This window comes from Diadema antillarum, unplaced genomic scaffold (genome assembly GCF_040938485.1).
Source record: "Diadema antillarum isolate AM-2024a unplaced genomic scaffold, OU_Dant_1.0 seq00001148_RagTag, whole genome shotgun sequence".
Taxonomy (NCBI): Eukaryota; Metazoa; Echinodermata; class Echinoidea; order Diadematoida; family Diadematidae; genus Diadema; species Diadema antillarum.
Window position 1 is genome coordinate 417,690 of NW_027271960.1, and position 17,677 is coordinate 435,366.

Consider the following 17,677-nt stretch of genomic DNA (forward strand, 5'->3'; position numbering starts at 1 on the left):
TCTGAATAAATGGGGTAGGCCTACTTTTTATAATCCTTGATTTATCCGTTCTTTACTTTGACCCTGTATTTATGTCTTTAGCATATTTTGGGTTGCTATGATCATGATGACAATAAAAGATTTCTCCAAAGGCAGAGGTTGTTTGTAGTCTTAACGTTGAAATAGGTGGGTGAATTTGAAAACTTTTATTCTGTTGATAATTTTGTGTGTTTGTTGTGTTTTCTTTGCCATACTGTTGTAGCTGACCTGGGAGATTTTTCTAGTGATAATTTTTATTGAGACTGGTTACTTGTTTGTATTTTGAATTTTATCTCAGGACCTAAATGAAAACCAAACAAAGCAAAAATAGCTCATGCTGATCAAGCCATCACGGGTGATTATGTTTTGATAAGATTTTTTTTTTTAAAGTAAAATCCATGAATTTTTGTTTGGCTACAGGATCTCATACCAGTGAATGAAAACAAGACCATCGACTTCACACTCTCCGGTGTGTCGAGCGAGACGAACAGCAGCCAACTGAGGGCGGGCATCAAAGTTGTATTTCAACTGGCAATGACCGTTCCCGCCGCCACATACACGGAAGACGTGCGCATTGAGTTGTACGCCGAAGAGAACGACTTTAGCTTTGGTGTTCTGTGTCCGCCCAATATCACCCACGTCGGTTCCAACATCAAGAGCGAGAGAGCCACTCCTTCGTACGATTTCGACTCCGAAAATCCACTTCTTGTGAGTTAAACATAGAAAAAAACACCCAAATAAATCATTATGAAATGTGTTATCATATGCATATAAAATCCGACAGGATGATAACGTCACTTTCGGCCTATGTTGAGACATGATGCCGTGAACAATAACGTTCAACAGTGACAATGAATGCAAGGTTTGTTCCAATTCATTTTCAAGGCGAAAATGGCTTAAGAAATGTATAATCTTACCCTACTATAAGAAATTTTATTGTGACTATATTACCTCCCCTGTGCGATACCCTGCAATTAGAGATTTTATTGTGACTATATTACCTCCTCTGTGCGATCACGTGCCCGAACAGTGAGGCACACTATGACTATGACTACCGAATATTCAAAATCAAAACAATAATACTAATCATGTGACCAATACCAAAGATTGTAAACCTCAGTTATCTATAGCGCTGTGGAACGGAATGATATCTCTCATCAGAAGAATGATATATCTTTTTTCAAGACCTATGGTCACTAGGATAAACAGTCCAGTTAATGTATACTTGGATCTGTGGATGACGCAACTATGTATGAGACTGTCATTTCGTCAGCCAATAGTCAACGCATGTCCATGATATCCCAATAATCAAGGGTTTTCAAAACATGACTTTGATGTCATCATCAGGACAGACGTTCAGAAATGTGTTTTATCGAGAGTGCTCATAAAATAAAATGTTCTAACTTACAAATTATACATATATGTATATCATCTAATATATAAATGATTACCTAAAGATGATGCAGTCCAGTGTAAAATGACGAGAAGTTCATATGATGGAATTATCAAAGTGCAATAAAGCAACAATGCGCATGATAATGAGCAAATAATTTAGCGATTTAAATGCCAAGTTAGCTTTGTAGACGTTTCCAAAAAGTCGTTTTTGTTGCGTGACTGTAATGTTGCCAGCATAAGATATGATTTATTTCGCAGTATTTTATTCATTGTCAAAATAATTTTCTGAAACGTAGTGTTTCGTTCACTACAAAGCACTTAAAATCTTTTGATCTCCTTTCCTCAATACTTTTGATTATTGTGCTTGAACATGTGCTCTGATACTGTTTTTCACCGAACCCCTTGGATATGGGCAAAAAATAAAAACAAGTCTTTTAATTCTAAACGGAATTGTCGTTCATTTGGAATCCTAGTTTTTCTCATTTTTCCACGAAGATAATTATTACATAATTCTCTTGGTGAAGAGAAGATTGTCTTCTTTGACCAAAAATTGATCTATTTGTCTTTAATCTTATATGATTTGTCATCCCATTCTGCATTTACACGTTAGGCAACGGCAGCGTATCTGAACCTCGGCAACGTCACAAACAACAACGCGAGCTCGGCAACCGAAGATTCTCAGATCGTCATTGAATTCGCCTTGACGGTACTCAACGATAGCCGCGTCGGTTTCAGCGACGATGAGCTCCGGTGGATCACGGCGGGAGTCGAGTTCGCCAGCGGGATCCTGATCTGGGTCGGCCAGCTGGGTTACTACCTCCAGCCGGCTGAGACTGTGGTGTGTAGTCTTATACTCTTTGATGACACTAATTTCCACTGATTCCAAAAATCGAAATGATATAAATTGATTAATATTAGTAATTATTGATATTGTGACGCCAGAATTACACATAATTTTGGCGAATGACATTAACTTCTTCGAATGGTTTCGAAGCAATAATCATTACAGACAAACATTGTAGACTTTCAGTTGATCTTGTGAGAATGATATTTGAAGCACACGTAGGCATACTGATCAACAAGGACTACACGTACGTTGGATAAAACTATACTTTTAATGATTATCAAGCAGGAAATGAAATCATTTGTTGTTTTTTGTTCAAGAGCCTGTTTTCAGCATTGTGTGTTAAATTGGAAATCACCCATTTAAACTAGCCTACAGACTATAAAGACTATAGACCGTGGACTGTACTGATATGGCATTAATAAGCATTGTCCTCAGTGACTGCATATTCATCTTATTTTTCTTCGTCCTTTCCTGTTTTTTGTTTTTGTTTTTGTTTTTATTTTTCCTCCAGAGTGTCAACGCGCCTTCAGTGTCCCTCACTCCTGGCCCATTGGATATCAACATTCTTTCTTTCGGGGTGTTCACGCTCGATATGTACATTTACGACATGACGAGTAACGTCACGGTGAACGTAGTCACCACGGAAGAGGGCGTGGCCAGTATCTGTAATGTGGGAATTCAGTCCACTGGAGGAGGCTACTGTCTCTTGAATTATGACGTCAAGGCGCAATACTCACAAGACAGCCGCTACGGCACGAATAATGCAGCAACTTTCCCCTTCAGTCAAATCATTAACGGAGGTAAAATTTATTTCTTCCTTCCTATCAAACATCCTTTTATATCTGATTTTGACTCAATTTTAACCTTCTGAAGTTGTGAAGGGCGTTTCGTTATAAACATTAGTTTATACGCCTACATCGCAATTCTTATGTCGATAAAAGAGGTAGGCCTACATTCAATGGTTCAGTTTCATTCTTTCGAATGTGATTATTGTTGTTTGAATGTTTTGACTCTTCCACTGTTAAAAAGAGACTCTATTCCAAATTCAGACTGATTCTAATAAAATAAGCATAGTCGAACAAATAGCCTAATGAAATCAAACAGAAACTGGTTTCAATGTTTAATATATATAAGGTCACAACTCTCGCATTGCTTTCTACAAGCTTTGAATCTTCCATAGTCAACCCCTTGTAGATAATCCAGTGCTAGGATGTGATGTATTATCTTTAGTTTAAATGTAGTAAAAGTACAAGTGGAATCCATTATGCAAAAATCGGACATTCAAATTTACTCAAGATCTTTTGAGGGTGTGACACCATTACTCGCCCATATTTAATTTGCATTCAGGAATTGTCAATGACCTCTCCGATAGTACTATCTCCATGGAGGTAGTGGTAAGGCTCCCAGGCAATGGGCAAGCTGTGGTTGGTACGACCTACAATCTAGGTGTGTTGGTGAATATTAACGACGTCCAATACAGCGCCTCGAGTCAGCTACGAGCCCAAACTGAGAACAACGCAGTCGATGTAAGTTAAGCCTCAATACTTGTCTCACATTACAAACTTGTGCTGAATAAATTTTTATCCATGAAAACCGCAGTGTATATTATCATGATCTATTTAATCCCCAAAATATCTGGGGAAAAAATTATATAAAATCATATCTCTACTTGCTTTTCTGGATATCTAATATGGCAATCATAAAATTGGTATCAAAGCGTCAAAACTCTCAACAATGTATGCATTCATTTATGTACTGTTTGGAAGCTATGAAGGGGTAGAATTATAGTCGTTTTCCGGTTACACAGGTTGGTTGATCATTGTAAGGGGATTAGCTAATGGTTGGTCTAGGCAGCATAAAACTGTGGGATATCTTTCCAGAAATTAATTGGAAAATATGAGAAATCCTGAAAACATTTATTTCAACCGACAGACACCAAATGCAGCCGACTTTGAAATAACGAGTGTTAATCCGATGTGGAGCGAAGTATTCGTTGGAGGTGCCATTCCTTTTCGCGTGACGCTTAAAATACCGGAGGGAAAGTACAACTTGCAGCTGGAGTCTACAGTAACGTACCCGAGTGTGCTGGATGCTACCATGTGTCGTGCTGTGGTTAGTTCGTCTGGTTTCAACCTTCCCTGCATCTCATCCACTTGCCCAGACTGTAGTAATGACATCACAGTGGTTGACAGCCAGCTGACGAACACCCTCTCACTGGGCGCCATCCGTAACACCGGAAGTAGGTCTGAGGAAGGTGACGATCAAGTGGAATGGGACGTTTATATAGGTATACCTACCAGCGCCTCCATAAACACGGATTATGATGTCACCTTTAAATTGAAAGATGTTACTAACGGGGATCTCGTCTCATCATCTTCATCGTTTACCGTCTTGAATACTGTCCCTTCCGGCCAGGTGAGTCTAGAAAGACTGAGAGACCTTAAAGAGGGATGACAAGATTTGAGAGACACAGACAAACAGGTGGAGAAAGGTTGACATGATTAGAGATTAAGATGATTTCGTTTCCCTCTTTCATTCATTTATTGTAATTCAAATTCAGTTGCAAATTTGTGGTTTGAAGGTGAGGGGGTCCAAGAAAAATAACTGGAAATATCACGCTCGACGAGCAATCGTCATGATACGTGTTTGAGAACATCTTAACACGGAAGAGCTGGTCAATGTAAGATCAGGTGTCAAATGCTGCTCTCGTGATCATCTATCATGTCGACATCAATTTCTGTGATTGCTATGGGGGTTCATGTGTATCAAGAACTCGTTAGTTTTTCAATATCTTCTTTTCGATTTTTGAGATGGACTTTGTGTTCTTCCCCTTGCAAGAGATTTAGGCAAAGAATATGATAATTCTCAGGTCGAAACGTAAGCAGAATAACGGTTAAAGCATGAAATGATAAATTAAGAGTAAAACATTTATATTACCTACTCAAAAAGATAGATGATGCCTCGAGCGACTTTTCGATCAAAGATATTTTGATAAAAGATGAAGTAATATTGCCTTATCATTCAAAGACTCCAATTATGATTACTAAGATTTCTCTTATAACTTCTGCGTCGTCAACTCATTAAGGTTTCTGTTTTTCAATCAACTTCTTTCAATCTCAGATAAGTTTCCTTAGAAGGCAAGTCTTTCTATATATAATGTCGTAGATATTTTACATCAGCTCAAGACAGCAATGACACAGTGTTCGCCCACCTTAAATTTGACGGTCATTCATCCCTCCCACCCGGCAGCAAATTGGTTCGCCTTTCTTCAACACAACGGTGACATGCGGCAGTGGCTCAAGTTGTCAGCTTCCCAACGGCGCCTCTGCCAAGGTCAACGTAGAGGTCGTCCTCCCCGCCGGCGCCACCTTCTCCGACATCAGTGTCAGGGTTACGACGACTCTCCAAAACAACAAGGAACTGGTGGGAGTATGTGAGGGACGTGTGAAGAGCGCCACCACTGGAATGGGTTGTTTTCCTTATAACTTGGAGAATGTCGATGTCACATCGACCTCATCGTAAGTAAATTGTAAGACAGACAGTCTGATGTGTAAGGGGTGAGCAGTGGTGAGGAGAGGAAGAATAAAAAGAGCTAGAAGGGAGAGAAAAGTAGACTGATCCTTGTTGCTGTCATGGAGTTCAGCTGCTGTGTGGTGACAGTCTCCAGCCAAACAAAAGATCTTACCTTAAACAGCCAATCTACACAATATTCATTTTGATGCAATATTTGGTTTGAGAGATTAGATAGAGTTAAACTGAGCGACACAATCACAGAAGTTTGATATCAGGCTGAAATTGAAAAGAAATGCACATATTTAATCACCCTCTCTTTAGCAAGTTTGCCATTGGCCTCTGCACACACGCGCAATCTACGCATTCCTCTTTTGAAAGGGAATACAGTTGTATAGCTTGTACAATTATTGTATGCGTTCCCTGAAATCATTTAAGTGTTGTAATAACTTGGTATCGACTGTCTATACATTGAGGTTTGTTTGTTAGATTTTGACTGTCCTCTGCCAACACATAAAGTCAACGAATCATTAATTACGGTCGCCCAATACAATATTTAATACAAACAGAAAATGCCAAGAATCTCAAAGCAACGACAGCCAAACAAAATGCTAGAATGTTACTAGTCGAGGCATGCTTGACCAAACACAATTTCCATCCCATACAGACAGGGGACGTATGTTCGGGAGCAGGTGGAAGTCAGCTCAGGCATCGTGTCCAACCTGAATGCAAACACGAGTAGCATCGAAGAGCACTTCGTTGTCGAGTTCCTCATCAGACGAGTCGTCCAGGATGACGCTGATCTCACGAGCCAGAGGACGATCACCGTATCGGCTTCCTATAACGGCGGAGGGAACACAGCCCTGGAGACTTTTACAGTGGATGGTATTACCGACGTGACAGAGTGGGAGAAAAATGTGCGAAGAATTTTCACTTTACAATTACTTTAGTCCAAACTTACTTTAGCAGAACAAATTAATAGTTTTCCATTTCGGGCTACACAGACTAATCTTCTTCTTTCTTTCTTTTTTTTTTTTGGATAATGTAGATACAGAGGAATCAATATCTGAACCTTTTGTTTCATTTTAAGTTCTGACATTCTTGTTTTCAGGAGAAGTCAAATTTCAAGTTTAATCAAAATTAAAGTGCCTATATGTCCCATCATCGATGTAGTCGTTATCCGCAATGATTATTCATCCCAAGCAAGTCATAAGTCTATGAATGAATATGGCCACAACTAAAGTCAACCTGCTTTGAAACACCTGACTATGTAACAGTTGCCACTGAACCGCAATATTATGAATATACTTGCTATTTACAGTGTACGAACTGCGTCGAATCCGATCTGACTGTCACGGAACCAGCAAACAATCTGGTGGCGCCTGGTACACTAGCTACCATTCTCCTCATCCTTACGTTTTCCAGCGACACCAGTTTGGCGAGCAGTGTTAACGTAACAGTGGCGGAATCTACAGTTAGTATATTGTCCATGGAGGGCGTGGTCGGGGGTTCTAACCTCCCCTGCGGCGATCCAATCTACAATGAAGCTTCGTATTCGTCCTTCGACGGGGATAAAACCAATCGACAGGCTTATCTAGACTTAGGAGTTATTAGCGCTGCTAGTAAGTATCATCACCAATGAGTGTCATACCATTTGCCCTTACCCCAGGCCCTCACACGCCAACACCATGTAGAATTGTTTTTTGATGCTCCCCCTCTTTCGCTTAGTGTACGCTTGAAATAAACATTCTATAATGCAATGTAGGATTTAACACTGCACCAAAGTTACGTGCTGACTTATCACGTGTGATGATTACGATTATGTTCGTGATTGTTGCTTAATACTGCTATCATGTCTTTAAAGGGATGGTATAGTATTGTTTGAGATGAGAATTCAGCTTTGATATCTGAGCCATTTCAATCCAAATTTCATCAAATAAACTTTCTCTTCCTCTTAGAATTATATCTTTCTTATGCAGTATTTCATAAGAGATTTCTCAATATCTGAAAAATAGAAGAAAAAATAAAGAAGTTGAAAACCTGAAGCACAATCTCAACCGAAAATATACCATTCCTTTAATTTCATAATCCCAAATCATTCACACAATAAGTGCCTATGGCACAAAAACAGAATTTAAATAAAGTATAAGTGTCTTAAATACACAAATTATCACTCAGCCAATTGATGGCAATGTATAATAAATTTCACTCCTATTTGCAGTGACAAGTTCGTCATCTGTCAACCTGACTCTGACGGTCATGTTGGAAGGAGATCGAACCACAGTCACTGACGGGTCACAACATTCCATCCGTGCTTCTGTTAGCTCCGGGCCTAACGCCGATCTAACGGTCGCTGAAACCAGCATCACAGCAGATTACAATTCTGCCATTCCGATAGTGGTAAGAGCTTGTTGTTGTTTTTTAAACTTCAAATTCAACATTGATAATTCAAAATCATCTACATTTTCCAGGTATGTTGTTTCAGTGGCGGATCCAGGCGGAGGCGCACCGCCCCCCTCCCCTTATCTTTTATCAAAACAAAAAGAAAAAGAAAAACGGGGGGCATGCGTCCCCTTTGATTTTGTTAAGGCGCCCCTCTTTACGGAATTCCTGGATCCGCCCCTGGTTGTTCATTTCATGTGAAGCATATTGACGTTTTTAAATAAAGCACTGTGGTGTTTTTTAAATAAAGTACTGTTCCTTTCAACTATATCCACGTGCACTATTTTCAATAGGCTACCTTACCCAACCATGCAGTTGACTTCGTGTCAGTGCTCGCCCAGGACGTCGAGATAGGTAAAACGTCGTCGTTCATCCACTCAATCACGCCGTCAGCAGACACGTCGTTGGGCTATCGTCTTGAGTATGAAACAAACATGGCGTGGCTGGAGATCACTGACCTCACACTCACTGCCACCGGAAGCAGCATCGGGGGTCTGACGTCAGCAGACTTAGTGACAACATACGGGCAAGTTTGCTGACGTAGGAGTATCTTGTCATCAGAATCATTCGTCTTTGTCCTTTTGTCACTCAATTTTTTGCTAATACCGCGGAGATCAAACGTTTATCAATCCAATCCACCTTATGTTACATACCTCAGTACGTGAAAGTCTGAAAGAGTTTTCTTTGAATCACACGGTTTGTCTACATGATCTAATCAGTTAGAAGTTCTAGTTTTTTGCGTTTGTATGAGTGTGTGTGTGTGTTTGTTTGTTTGTTTGTTTGTTTTTAGTTGCTGTTGCTGTTCTCCCCATTAAAAGTTCTCATTGGAGGTATCTTTACCCATGCAGATCACCTGCAGATAATACGACTGATCGATGGTCCTTTCGAAATAATTTAAGGAACTACTTGTAGAGGATTTAAAAACGTAAAGTGCTCACACACACAAACACACACACACACACACACAAACGGACAAGTTGATTCGATTTGTTTTATCACACTATTTGTCTTATCATCATTCTGTTTTTCTAGCTCGAGAGCTGTCTCAAACATAGGATTTGTGGCGTGTTTGGACGATGACTCGACAAACTGCAAGGTATAGGATGGAAGCTCTGTTTTCTCCTTGCAAGGCTTGCCTTTAACGTGATTATAATTACTGTACTCAGATGACATCGGGCCTGTTTAAAGCGGTACTGGAATGCTTTAGTGTCTCGGTGTGAATGGAACGAAACGCGTGGTAAAACTAACTATAAACAGGTCAAAGTAATTAAACATTTCCAATCACAAAAAGTAGTTGAATTCACAAAAAGTAGTTGAATTCACAAAATGAAACTATGAAAAACATAAGTGCAACTTGCGATGAGTTATGTTAGTGTTAATTATCAACGATAACTAAAACTAAAGCAGCATAGGTTCATGATAGCATCAAACGAAATCAAATAAATTATATGCCCGAACAAATTTGATAGTAATGGGACACGACATCCCATTGGTCACCTCCGACAAAACAACCGTCTTTAATAATACCAACGGGACTGTCTCGCCGCTAACTGAAAATCATCATTTTAGTGTATAGAAAATTCTACGATTTTCATTGCATTTAACATGTTTAATGTCAAAATACACTTTTTCTTAAACGATGTGTGGTAGTTTTCTTTTAATCAAATGTCATGACGGAAACTTTCTTCAAAAGTAGTAGCATTTTAGGATAAAGTAAACAGGACTAGAATAGAAGTGATATCACTGTCACTTGATTTAACAATTCTTTTAAGACTATATTATGATACAAATGGCTTATCAATATCCGAGCGTATTCATTAAGTTTAATTAAGTTTACTAGGGTTAATGCCCCAGTCACTTGACATCCCGGATCACCCCGGACCACCCCGGATCTGATCCGGGGTGATCTGGGGAGAGATCCGTGTTGACGGCTTGGACATCCTTTGACATCCGTGTATGTCCGTGTAGATCCGGGGACATCCGGGAGGCCAACACGGCAACTTTTGGAGGTCAAAAACATCCGGCGTCATCCGGGGATTGCCGTGTTGGCAGAGCAATCCGGGATGGTCCGTGTGGCTGCCGTGTAGCTGTCAAGTTGATCCGTGTAGATGCCGTGTTTGTCCGTGTAGACACCGCGCTCTTCCGGCTTTATCCGTTTAGCTGCCGTGTTGAAACCGTGTGTACAGTCATATCAACGCTCGTGGACACTTCATCGAGGTCGAAACCATCCCTGATCTCGATCCCTGGATCCCCCCGGATCACCGTGTAGATCCTTGAAGATCCGTGTTTATATGTGACTGGGGCCTAACATTGATCAGTCGTCTTTGTATTAACAGCGACAGAGAATTCATTTTCCTCTGAGTTTTCTCTCCTCTAATATCTCTTCTGTTGGTTTATTTTACCACAAAGATTGATTTCACTGTGACTGTATCAGCGCGGAACGATTCTGGAGCTACTCATGGTGACACGGCCAATGTGACGTCACGAGTGGTAGTTTACACGGGCGCAACGGAAGCTTCTGATTCTGAGTACTTGGAATTCTTTGCGATCAACGCTACCGAAATCAAGAATTATACCGTTAGTACACCCAAGTTTAACGTTATAATGTGTATTTCTATTTGATTGATTGACTGACTGATTGATCGATTGATCGATTGATTGTCTACAATGGGAATTCTTTGTACATTTAAAAATAAACATCAAATATATCACAAGTACACCACAGACGTATCGCAAATTGCAACTGAAACTAACTTTTATTTAACATACAATGTTGCATACACCATAACAACATGATACATTAACCCGCTTTCTTGAGAATTCAATCATTTGTCGTTGTTCCTTTTTTTCTTTTGTCATGTTTCTGCCTCATTATAACGAATTTTCCGAATCAAAGTATTTTGATTTCATGTCAGCGGTCATTTGTGCATATTGTGCATTTGCAGTGCACATCCATCGACAGCATCGATTTTACTCATCTTTTGTCAATCTTGAAGGTGCAACTTGGATAAGTCAAAACGCAAAAAAAAAAATACCACAATGCAGTGTTAGTTGTGTGTGTGTGTGTGTGTGTGTGTGTGTGTGTGTTGGTTTGTTCTCTTTTTTTTGGGGGGGGGGGGGAGCAAATATACGAATGAGTCGCTAACTAGTAGATGTTTCTGTTGTTCTTTATAACTGGCATAGAGTACGTTCCAACTTGGCTGTCCCGACTCCATCGCCACCATGTCACCAGGAGAAAAAGAAACTTGTAACATCACAATCAATCTGACTGACCAGGACGTACAAACGTCCGTTGAGATCATCACTACTCTCAATATTTCCTACGTTGGTCTGGTAGTTCGAAGCGTGGTCGTCTCCCAGGTCGGTTCTAACATTGTCAGCAGCCTAGGCGACATCGTAGGACGAACAGCAACTTTTACGAGTTACGTCAACCCAAGCAGCAGCCAGAAAGATCGGGCTAAAATGTCTCTCGGAACACTCTCTAATACCGGTCAGTCTTATTCACTACCTTACCTTAAAAAGGATCATGCCATAATACACTACTAGTTCGTTTGATTTAGTTTGCTTTCAAGGCTTTTTGAACGAATGTCTGTAAATCTCTACTTTGTGATGATTTTCAGGATTAGCAGGATTCACTGCTCTTTTTCTGAGGAAACGATTTTGGACACAGTCAGTTTGACTTTCTTTGATTGTTTGTGCATGTCTGAATTTCAGAAACTTCGCTTGATGCGGAGGCTAACGATATCGTGATTGAGTTGACAGTACAGCTCACGGACTCGCAAGAAGTATTTGAAGCCTCTCAGCACGTCTTGGCTTCCGGTGTGAGTTTAGACTCGGCGTATGTGTGGGTCTCGAACCTCTACATTGAAGCATCGCGCAGTGGTACTGAGCAACCCGACCTCAACGTCTCATACGCCATAGACAGTAATGATGACAACCTCCTTGTCGGGTGCGGATTATGCACAGTTTCCATTTATTTCATATTCATTAACATGATTTCCAGACATCAAAATGTATTGCTAAATAACACACGATATGCAGTACAATTGACATAATTGGACAATGCCGAACTTATGATCGTCTGCCGTGATGGTGCTGGCAGTGATGGAATCGGTATCAACCATTGTTAGTTTGATTCCATCAAAAGATCCTGGAAAAGGGCTAATACAGTGTAGCTTTGATATAGGGTAGAGCAGAATGTGGGATAATTCTTACATGGTAATGTGTGCAGAAAGTCAACGTGTAAGACGGGAAAGTTTAAACAAAGGCGTGCAATAACTTTTTTTGTTTTGGTTTTTGAGACCCACACACGACTCACGTTGGCTTTTGAGTGATGGGTAATGACAAAGCTGTAACAGTTCACTTTTGCTTATTCTATGTTTATTCTATCGCTAAATATATAATTTAACGAAAAGTTTTTCTTCTGTAGTGTTAGTGTTCGTTTAAAAGTCATTTGTTAGATGAATTCGTGTGAATTACGTTATGTTTATCGCAGAGTAAACATTTATCTTAACTGTCTGATGAATGGACTGGATTCAGGGTCTGGTGTACACAGGACGTGAACAAAACCAATAATCTATTCAATCGAAGTACGTCTATTAAGTTGTCTACGTGTGAACTTTACTGACGCTACATCCATGAGAATCATTAATATCTTGTGAATCCATAATCTTATCTTCTATATTATTCTCTTCTTTGGTCTTCACGTAAAGTGACATCGTGCGGTACAGAGTAGTTGTCCAACACACGGATAGCTCATCGGCCGAAGCACTCAACGCGAGGCTTCGCGTTTTTCTTCCACCTTACATGAACTTCGAGTCGGTGGAGGAGGACGAATCGACAAATGATGCTAGCTACCCTGTGACGGCCAATGACACGAATGGACTCCAATTTGAGGCAGGCCGATCATTATTTGTCCCTCTCTTCCTCTAGGCCTCTCCTCCAAGGACAAAAAGAAAACCACTAAAACAAACCAACATTATCTCACTCATTCCATCCTGCTGCCAAAAATGTTTTATACACTTATTCAAAAATGCGCAAATATAACGATGGAGCTCGTATAGCAAAGGTTCAAATGATCATGTTAATAATAAGTGATAAAATATGATTTCATTTAAAACATTTGATGCTATGAATGTGACGGGATTAAGGCAACCATCCATAAACTTCGGTTCTGATCCAAAGAGTACTGTTGACATATATTGTATATGTGATACGTTTAGTGCTAAAGATTTGATGGGAAATATCAGTGAAAAGAACATAACAAAACCAAACAAAACACCAAAAATAACCAGGGTATGATGAGTATTGCCATGTCAGAAATATAGATTTTGTTTGTAATAAAGAAAAAACAACTTTGCATTAAAAGCACACATGTATGATGAAAAGTTACATATAATTTCATTGAAGAAGTAACGTGTTGTAAAGAAATATATTTCGACAGAAAACTATCAAGCCTATGTATTATGCCAAATATTCCTGAAAGAGTACAATAGACAAGGTTGACAAAACTTTTCCTTATTTCATGTCAATTTAAACTGTTAAAACCATGCATATGTTTTGTTTTTCATAAATCCGCTGAAAGGAAGCATATTCAATGAGATCGGATTAAATTCTTCGACAGCATGAATAAAAAAACACGACAAACGGGTATCAGCAAATACTATCCAGTTTGATTGGAAATCATGCATTCTGAGCAAATAAAAGGGGTGTCTGATTCCCTAAAGGTCACAAAATATTCGGTGTGATTTACTTCGGACAGTTCCCAAATGTGTACTTCACCGATGTCATCGCATTCCTGATAAACTGCTCCATTAGCACCAGCTACTCGTTCAAAGGCCAATCACCATGGCGTTCTGTCACACCAATGCAAACATCGTACAATATGCTCCACCGTGCTGGCAACAGCGTGCCGGACGGAGAAACGCTCTTCGCACCCATGACAGAAGTTTCATACTCGTTCACCACGTCGTCAGCAACATCAAATAGTTAGTTCTCATTTGAATTGACCTAAGTAGAAATCGGAAACTGTAAGAAACGTCATGTCTAATGTATAGATTTATACCATGATATATTATGCGCATGAAATTACCACTTTCATAGCACGACTACTAATAGGCTCTTGTTGGTTTCCTCATTTTCTCCCTATTAATTGTTTGATCAGTATATGGTGATGTTGAAACTTAATATGATCTGACTGTCATTCTATAACATGTAAGATAACTTTGTCATTCTTGAGTGGACCCTTTTGCTAATAAAGGTGTAATTGGCCGTGCACTTGATACTAAGCCTGACATAGGCCTATTCGCGTTGGTTTTCTGAACAGAATTAAAAATACAAGGACTCTTGTTCGGTTCCTTATCAACTGCTATAATCCGCAATGTTACTTTGGAAGTAAAAATCATCGTCTCCGCTTTGCATGAGGTGAAAAACATATTCATGTACTTTTTAATTCTGGTCATTCTCCTTGAGGCTACATTCCCCAAGCGACATGCGAATCCCCGTCCTCTCTGGGTATGGAAGATAGATCGATTGAAGACTGTCAGATATCGGCATCGTCTGAGCCAGACCCAACGGCCGCTGCTCAAAATGCAAGACTCAACACAAATACAGGTGAGTACTCAAAACTTCAACCCCTGGGCCCCGTCTTATAAAGACTTGTGATTGATTCAAATCAATCAGAACTTTACGATTGAATGCAAATCCATCGTATAAAAAAGTTATGATTTAAATTAAGGCGGAGAACTGCAATCAATCAATCCCAGGTTGCGATTGATTGCAGCTTTCAAGAGATTTGTGATTGATTGATTTCTATCACAAGTTTTATAAGACAGGGCCCTGAACTTTAACCCAACAAAAGTAAAGCAGGTGCACGAACTTTAACTTATCACGGGTGATAGGGAGTGGACGGGGCGAAATTTGCCTTAATACTAATTGATATATTGAATTTTAATTGTATACTATAGCGAAGGTGACGAGCACTAGATTGAATAGTGAAGCATTTGCTTATAAATACTGTATGTGCCATGCCATGGTACACGCTAGAATCTGTTAGCAGGATATGTTTAAGCTAGAGTTAGACAATATTTCGCAAGTCTACCCCCAAAATCAAACATTTTAACATTTCACTCGCGGTCGGTCGGTTCATAGCATCGACAAATAAATAAGACCCAATCGACATCTCCATGTCCCGTGCAGACAAACAAACAGACATAAGACTGGTCTCATTAAACGGCAGCACAGAAGACCTCAGTGGGGGAGAAAAGGGTGGGGGATTCTCACATGTTACCTCGATACTCTGAGTAATCTTCCATAAACCAATGATTATATTAGGACACTTCTTGCCTCTGGAATAAAACAAAAAATAAATAAATGACCAAAAAAAAGTAAATAATGCATTGAACAAGTTGAAGCAGCACACCCAAGATGTCATGCACCATAATATCGGGTTCACAGTTCGTTATTCCGAAGGTTCGTTATTCCGAAGATTTAGAGTTCGTTATGTCAAAGGTTCGTTAATCCGAAAATGAAATGAGGTTCGCAATTCTGAAGGTTTGCTTGCACGCACTATCATTAAATTTTCGGATTAACGAACGTTATTTCATCTTTTTTTTTTTATTCTGGAACTTTTGTCGTTTTCGGATTAACGAACCTTTCAAATAACGAACATTACTCGAATATCGGCAGGAGATGATAGTCTTTTCTTTTACCAAGACAGGTTCATCTCCGCTCTACACAAAATCTGCCTTGGGTTTCTGCCAAGATCATTACCGCATCAAGCATGGCAGCTTAGCATCGCGCGGTACCCGTTTTACAGTTGGGGAGGAGGAACATTATAAACAAAAATAACCGGGTGGAATTCTAACCCAAGATCTCTCGTTTCAGATCCAGTCTGAATAGAAGTTTCTCACAGAGTGAGAGCTCCGAGTATTGCATTTGACAGTTGCGCTAAAATATGTTTTTTTTTTTTTCTTTTTCTTCTTATCACCTTATTCTTTGACGGATCCAAGGCTGGAAGACAGAAGCTCGTGCAGGGGATTTCCTCTTCTCTCGCTACCTCAAGGTCGACCTCGGTCGAAGAGTTGGTCTGACCGGCTTGGCTACTCAAGGAGGGGCCAAGGTGACCGGTAGTGACCCTACGCCAGAGTTTGAGGGAGACATCGCCAAGTTTGAGCTGTTGTACAGTACGGACGATGTAGTGTACCGCAAAGCACAGCCAGCCGATAATGAGGTAGGCCTACAATATTTCCTCCACTATCCCTTACTGTATCATACAGGCGATGTTTTGCATGTCATCAATCTGCTAATTGAAACCAATGTTAAAACTTTAATTGACTATACACAAATTGAATGCTCACTTCTTGGAATCAATGCGAGAGATATTAGCTTGATCAAGTAAAATGATATTATGTAGTTCGCACCCTACACATGACTGTATGACAGGGCAGAAATAATTGGCATTACTCAATTGCCCTTACTCAAACTTTATCAGTTTAATATCTTCTTCATCACAGCTATGATATTGATGGCACAATCTCGTCTTTTTCTTTCAATTCCTGGTGATTTGTGTGGAATGGCGAATGTAGTTTGACCACTCCACTGTGTATGTGACGCCTGATCCTAGTACCAGTCAGTACGATCGTGTTGCTACTCACAACTTGGCCTATCCGGTGGAAGCACGTTACGTCATCATAAGACTGGGGGAATATGACTTTAATGCAGCCAACCGTCTTTTCAACGTTCTCAGAACAGAGTTTTACGGATGCCCACTCGAACCTATGCAAACCGGTATGTGCAGGATTTACCATCACTTACACATTAAAAATGAAATTGGACATGGCTATTAAGCCTTTATGTACATGGATGGGGAATAACTGGATGCAAGTTTATAAAGTGCTTGTACCTAGAGCTCAAACACAGAGCTTTGTGTATGTTCTGTCTGTACTTGATGGAACTCCCATTGGACTTGGCTTATAAACGTTCTGTCATAAACAAATAGGGGCAATTATTCCAAGACGGAATGCAGGATTTTGACAAGTAGCCTATGAATCAAAATACAGTTAGTGACACATACACTGTATTACATGTATCAATATTCATTTGTACATGAAATGTTTGGGGTAAACCTGCTGCACTGCACGTAGATCACCCTAAAGATTTAGCCATTCCTCGTGTTTGCAGACACCTGCTCACAGTCTGCTAGTCTACCGGAGGAGTTCGAGCGAGGTGTACTGTCTGACGACCAGAACTCTCTCGGGTACGTGTGTGACACACAGACTGATAAAACAAGTGGTCTTCAAAGAGACCTTGATAGCGTCACATCCGTCTTCAACAAACGGTGAGTAGAAAAGTTTTATGTGGTATTCTAGTGTAATCATATTTGATGTATGAGTAGGTCAGGAGCTATACATGAATCTATAAAGTGTGAACACTACTGATTGAAGCAATCACTGGCAATTCACTGGT

The 17,677-nt window shown here is 40.0% G+C and overlaps 1 protein-coding gene across 1 annotated transcript in view; it reads left to right on the forward strand.

Annotated features, from left to right (window-relative positions):
- LOC139744235 (uncharacterized) overlaps positions 1 to 17,677 on the forward strand; it is a 32,640-nt gene that overhangs the window by 13,668 nt on the left and 1,295 nt on the right. The window contains exons 6-25 of the mRNA XM_071654678.1: positions 439 to 726; positions 2,024 to 2,251; positions 2,772 to 3,060; positions 3,608 to 3,786; positions 4,193 to 4,675; positions 5,510 to 5,778; positions 6,438 to 6,687; positions 7,092 to 7,392; positions 7,992 to 8,170; positions 8,506 to 8,738; positions 9,245 to 9,308; positions 10,622 to 10,789; positions 11,396 to 11,702; positions 11,927 to 12,161; positions 12,925 to 13,108; positions 13,974 to 14,199; positions 14,684 to 14,824; positions 16,222 to 16,442; positions 16,798 to 16,999; positions 17,393 to 17,549. Of these exons, the coding sequence (XP_071510779.1) occupies positions 439 to 726; positions 2,024 to 2,251; positions 2,772 to 3,060; positions 3,608 to 3,786; positions 4,193 to 4,675; positions 5,510 to 5,778; positions 6,438 to 6,687; positions 7,092 to 7,392; positions 7,992 to 8,170; positions 8,506 to 8,738; positions 9,245 to 9,308; positions 10,622 to 10,789; positions 11,396 to 11,702; positions 11,927 to 12,161; positions 12,925 to 13,108; positions 13,974 to 14,199; positions 14,684 to 14,824; positions 16,222 to 16,442; positions 16,798 to 16,999; positions 17,393 to 17,549 (4,604 nt within the window). The remainder of the gene's footprint in view (positions 1 to 438; positions 727 to 2,023; positions 2,252 to 2,771; positions 3,061 to 3,607; positions 3,787 to 4,192; positions 4,676 to 5,509; positions 5,779 to 6,437; positions 6,688 to 7,091; positions 7,393 to 7,991; positions 8,171 to 8,505; positions 8,739 to 9,244; positions 9,309 to 10,621; positions 10,790 to 11,395; positions 11,703 to 11,926; positions 12,162 to 12,924; positions 13,109 to 13,973; positions 14,200 to 14,683; positions 14,825 to 16,221; positions 16,443 to 16,797; positions 17,000 to 17,392; positions 17,550 to 17,677) is intronic.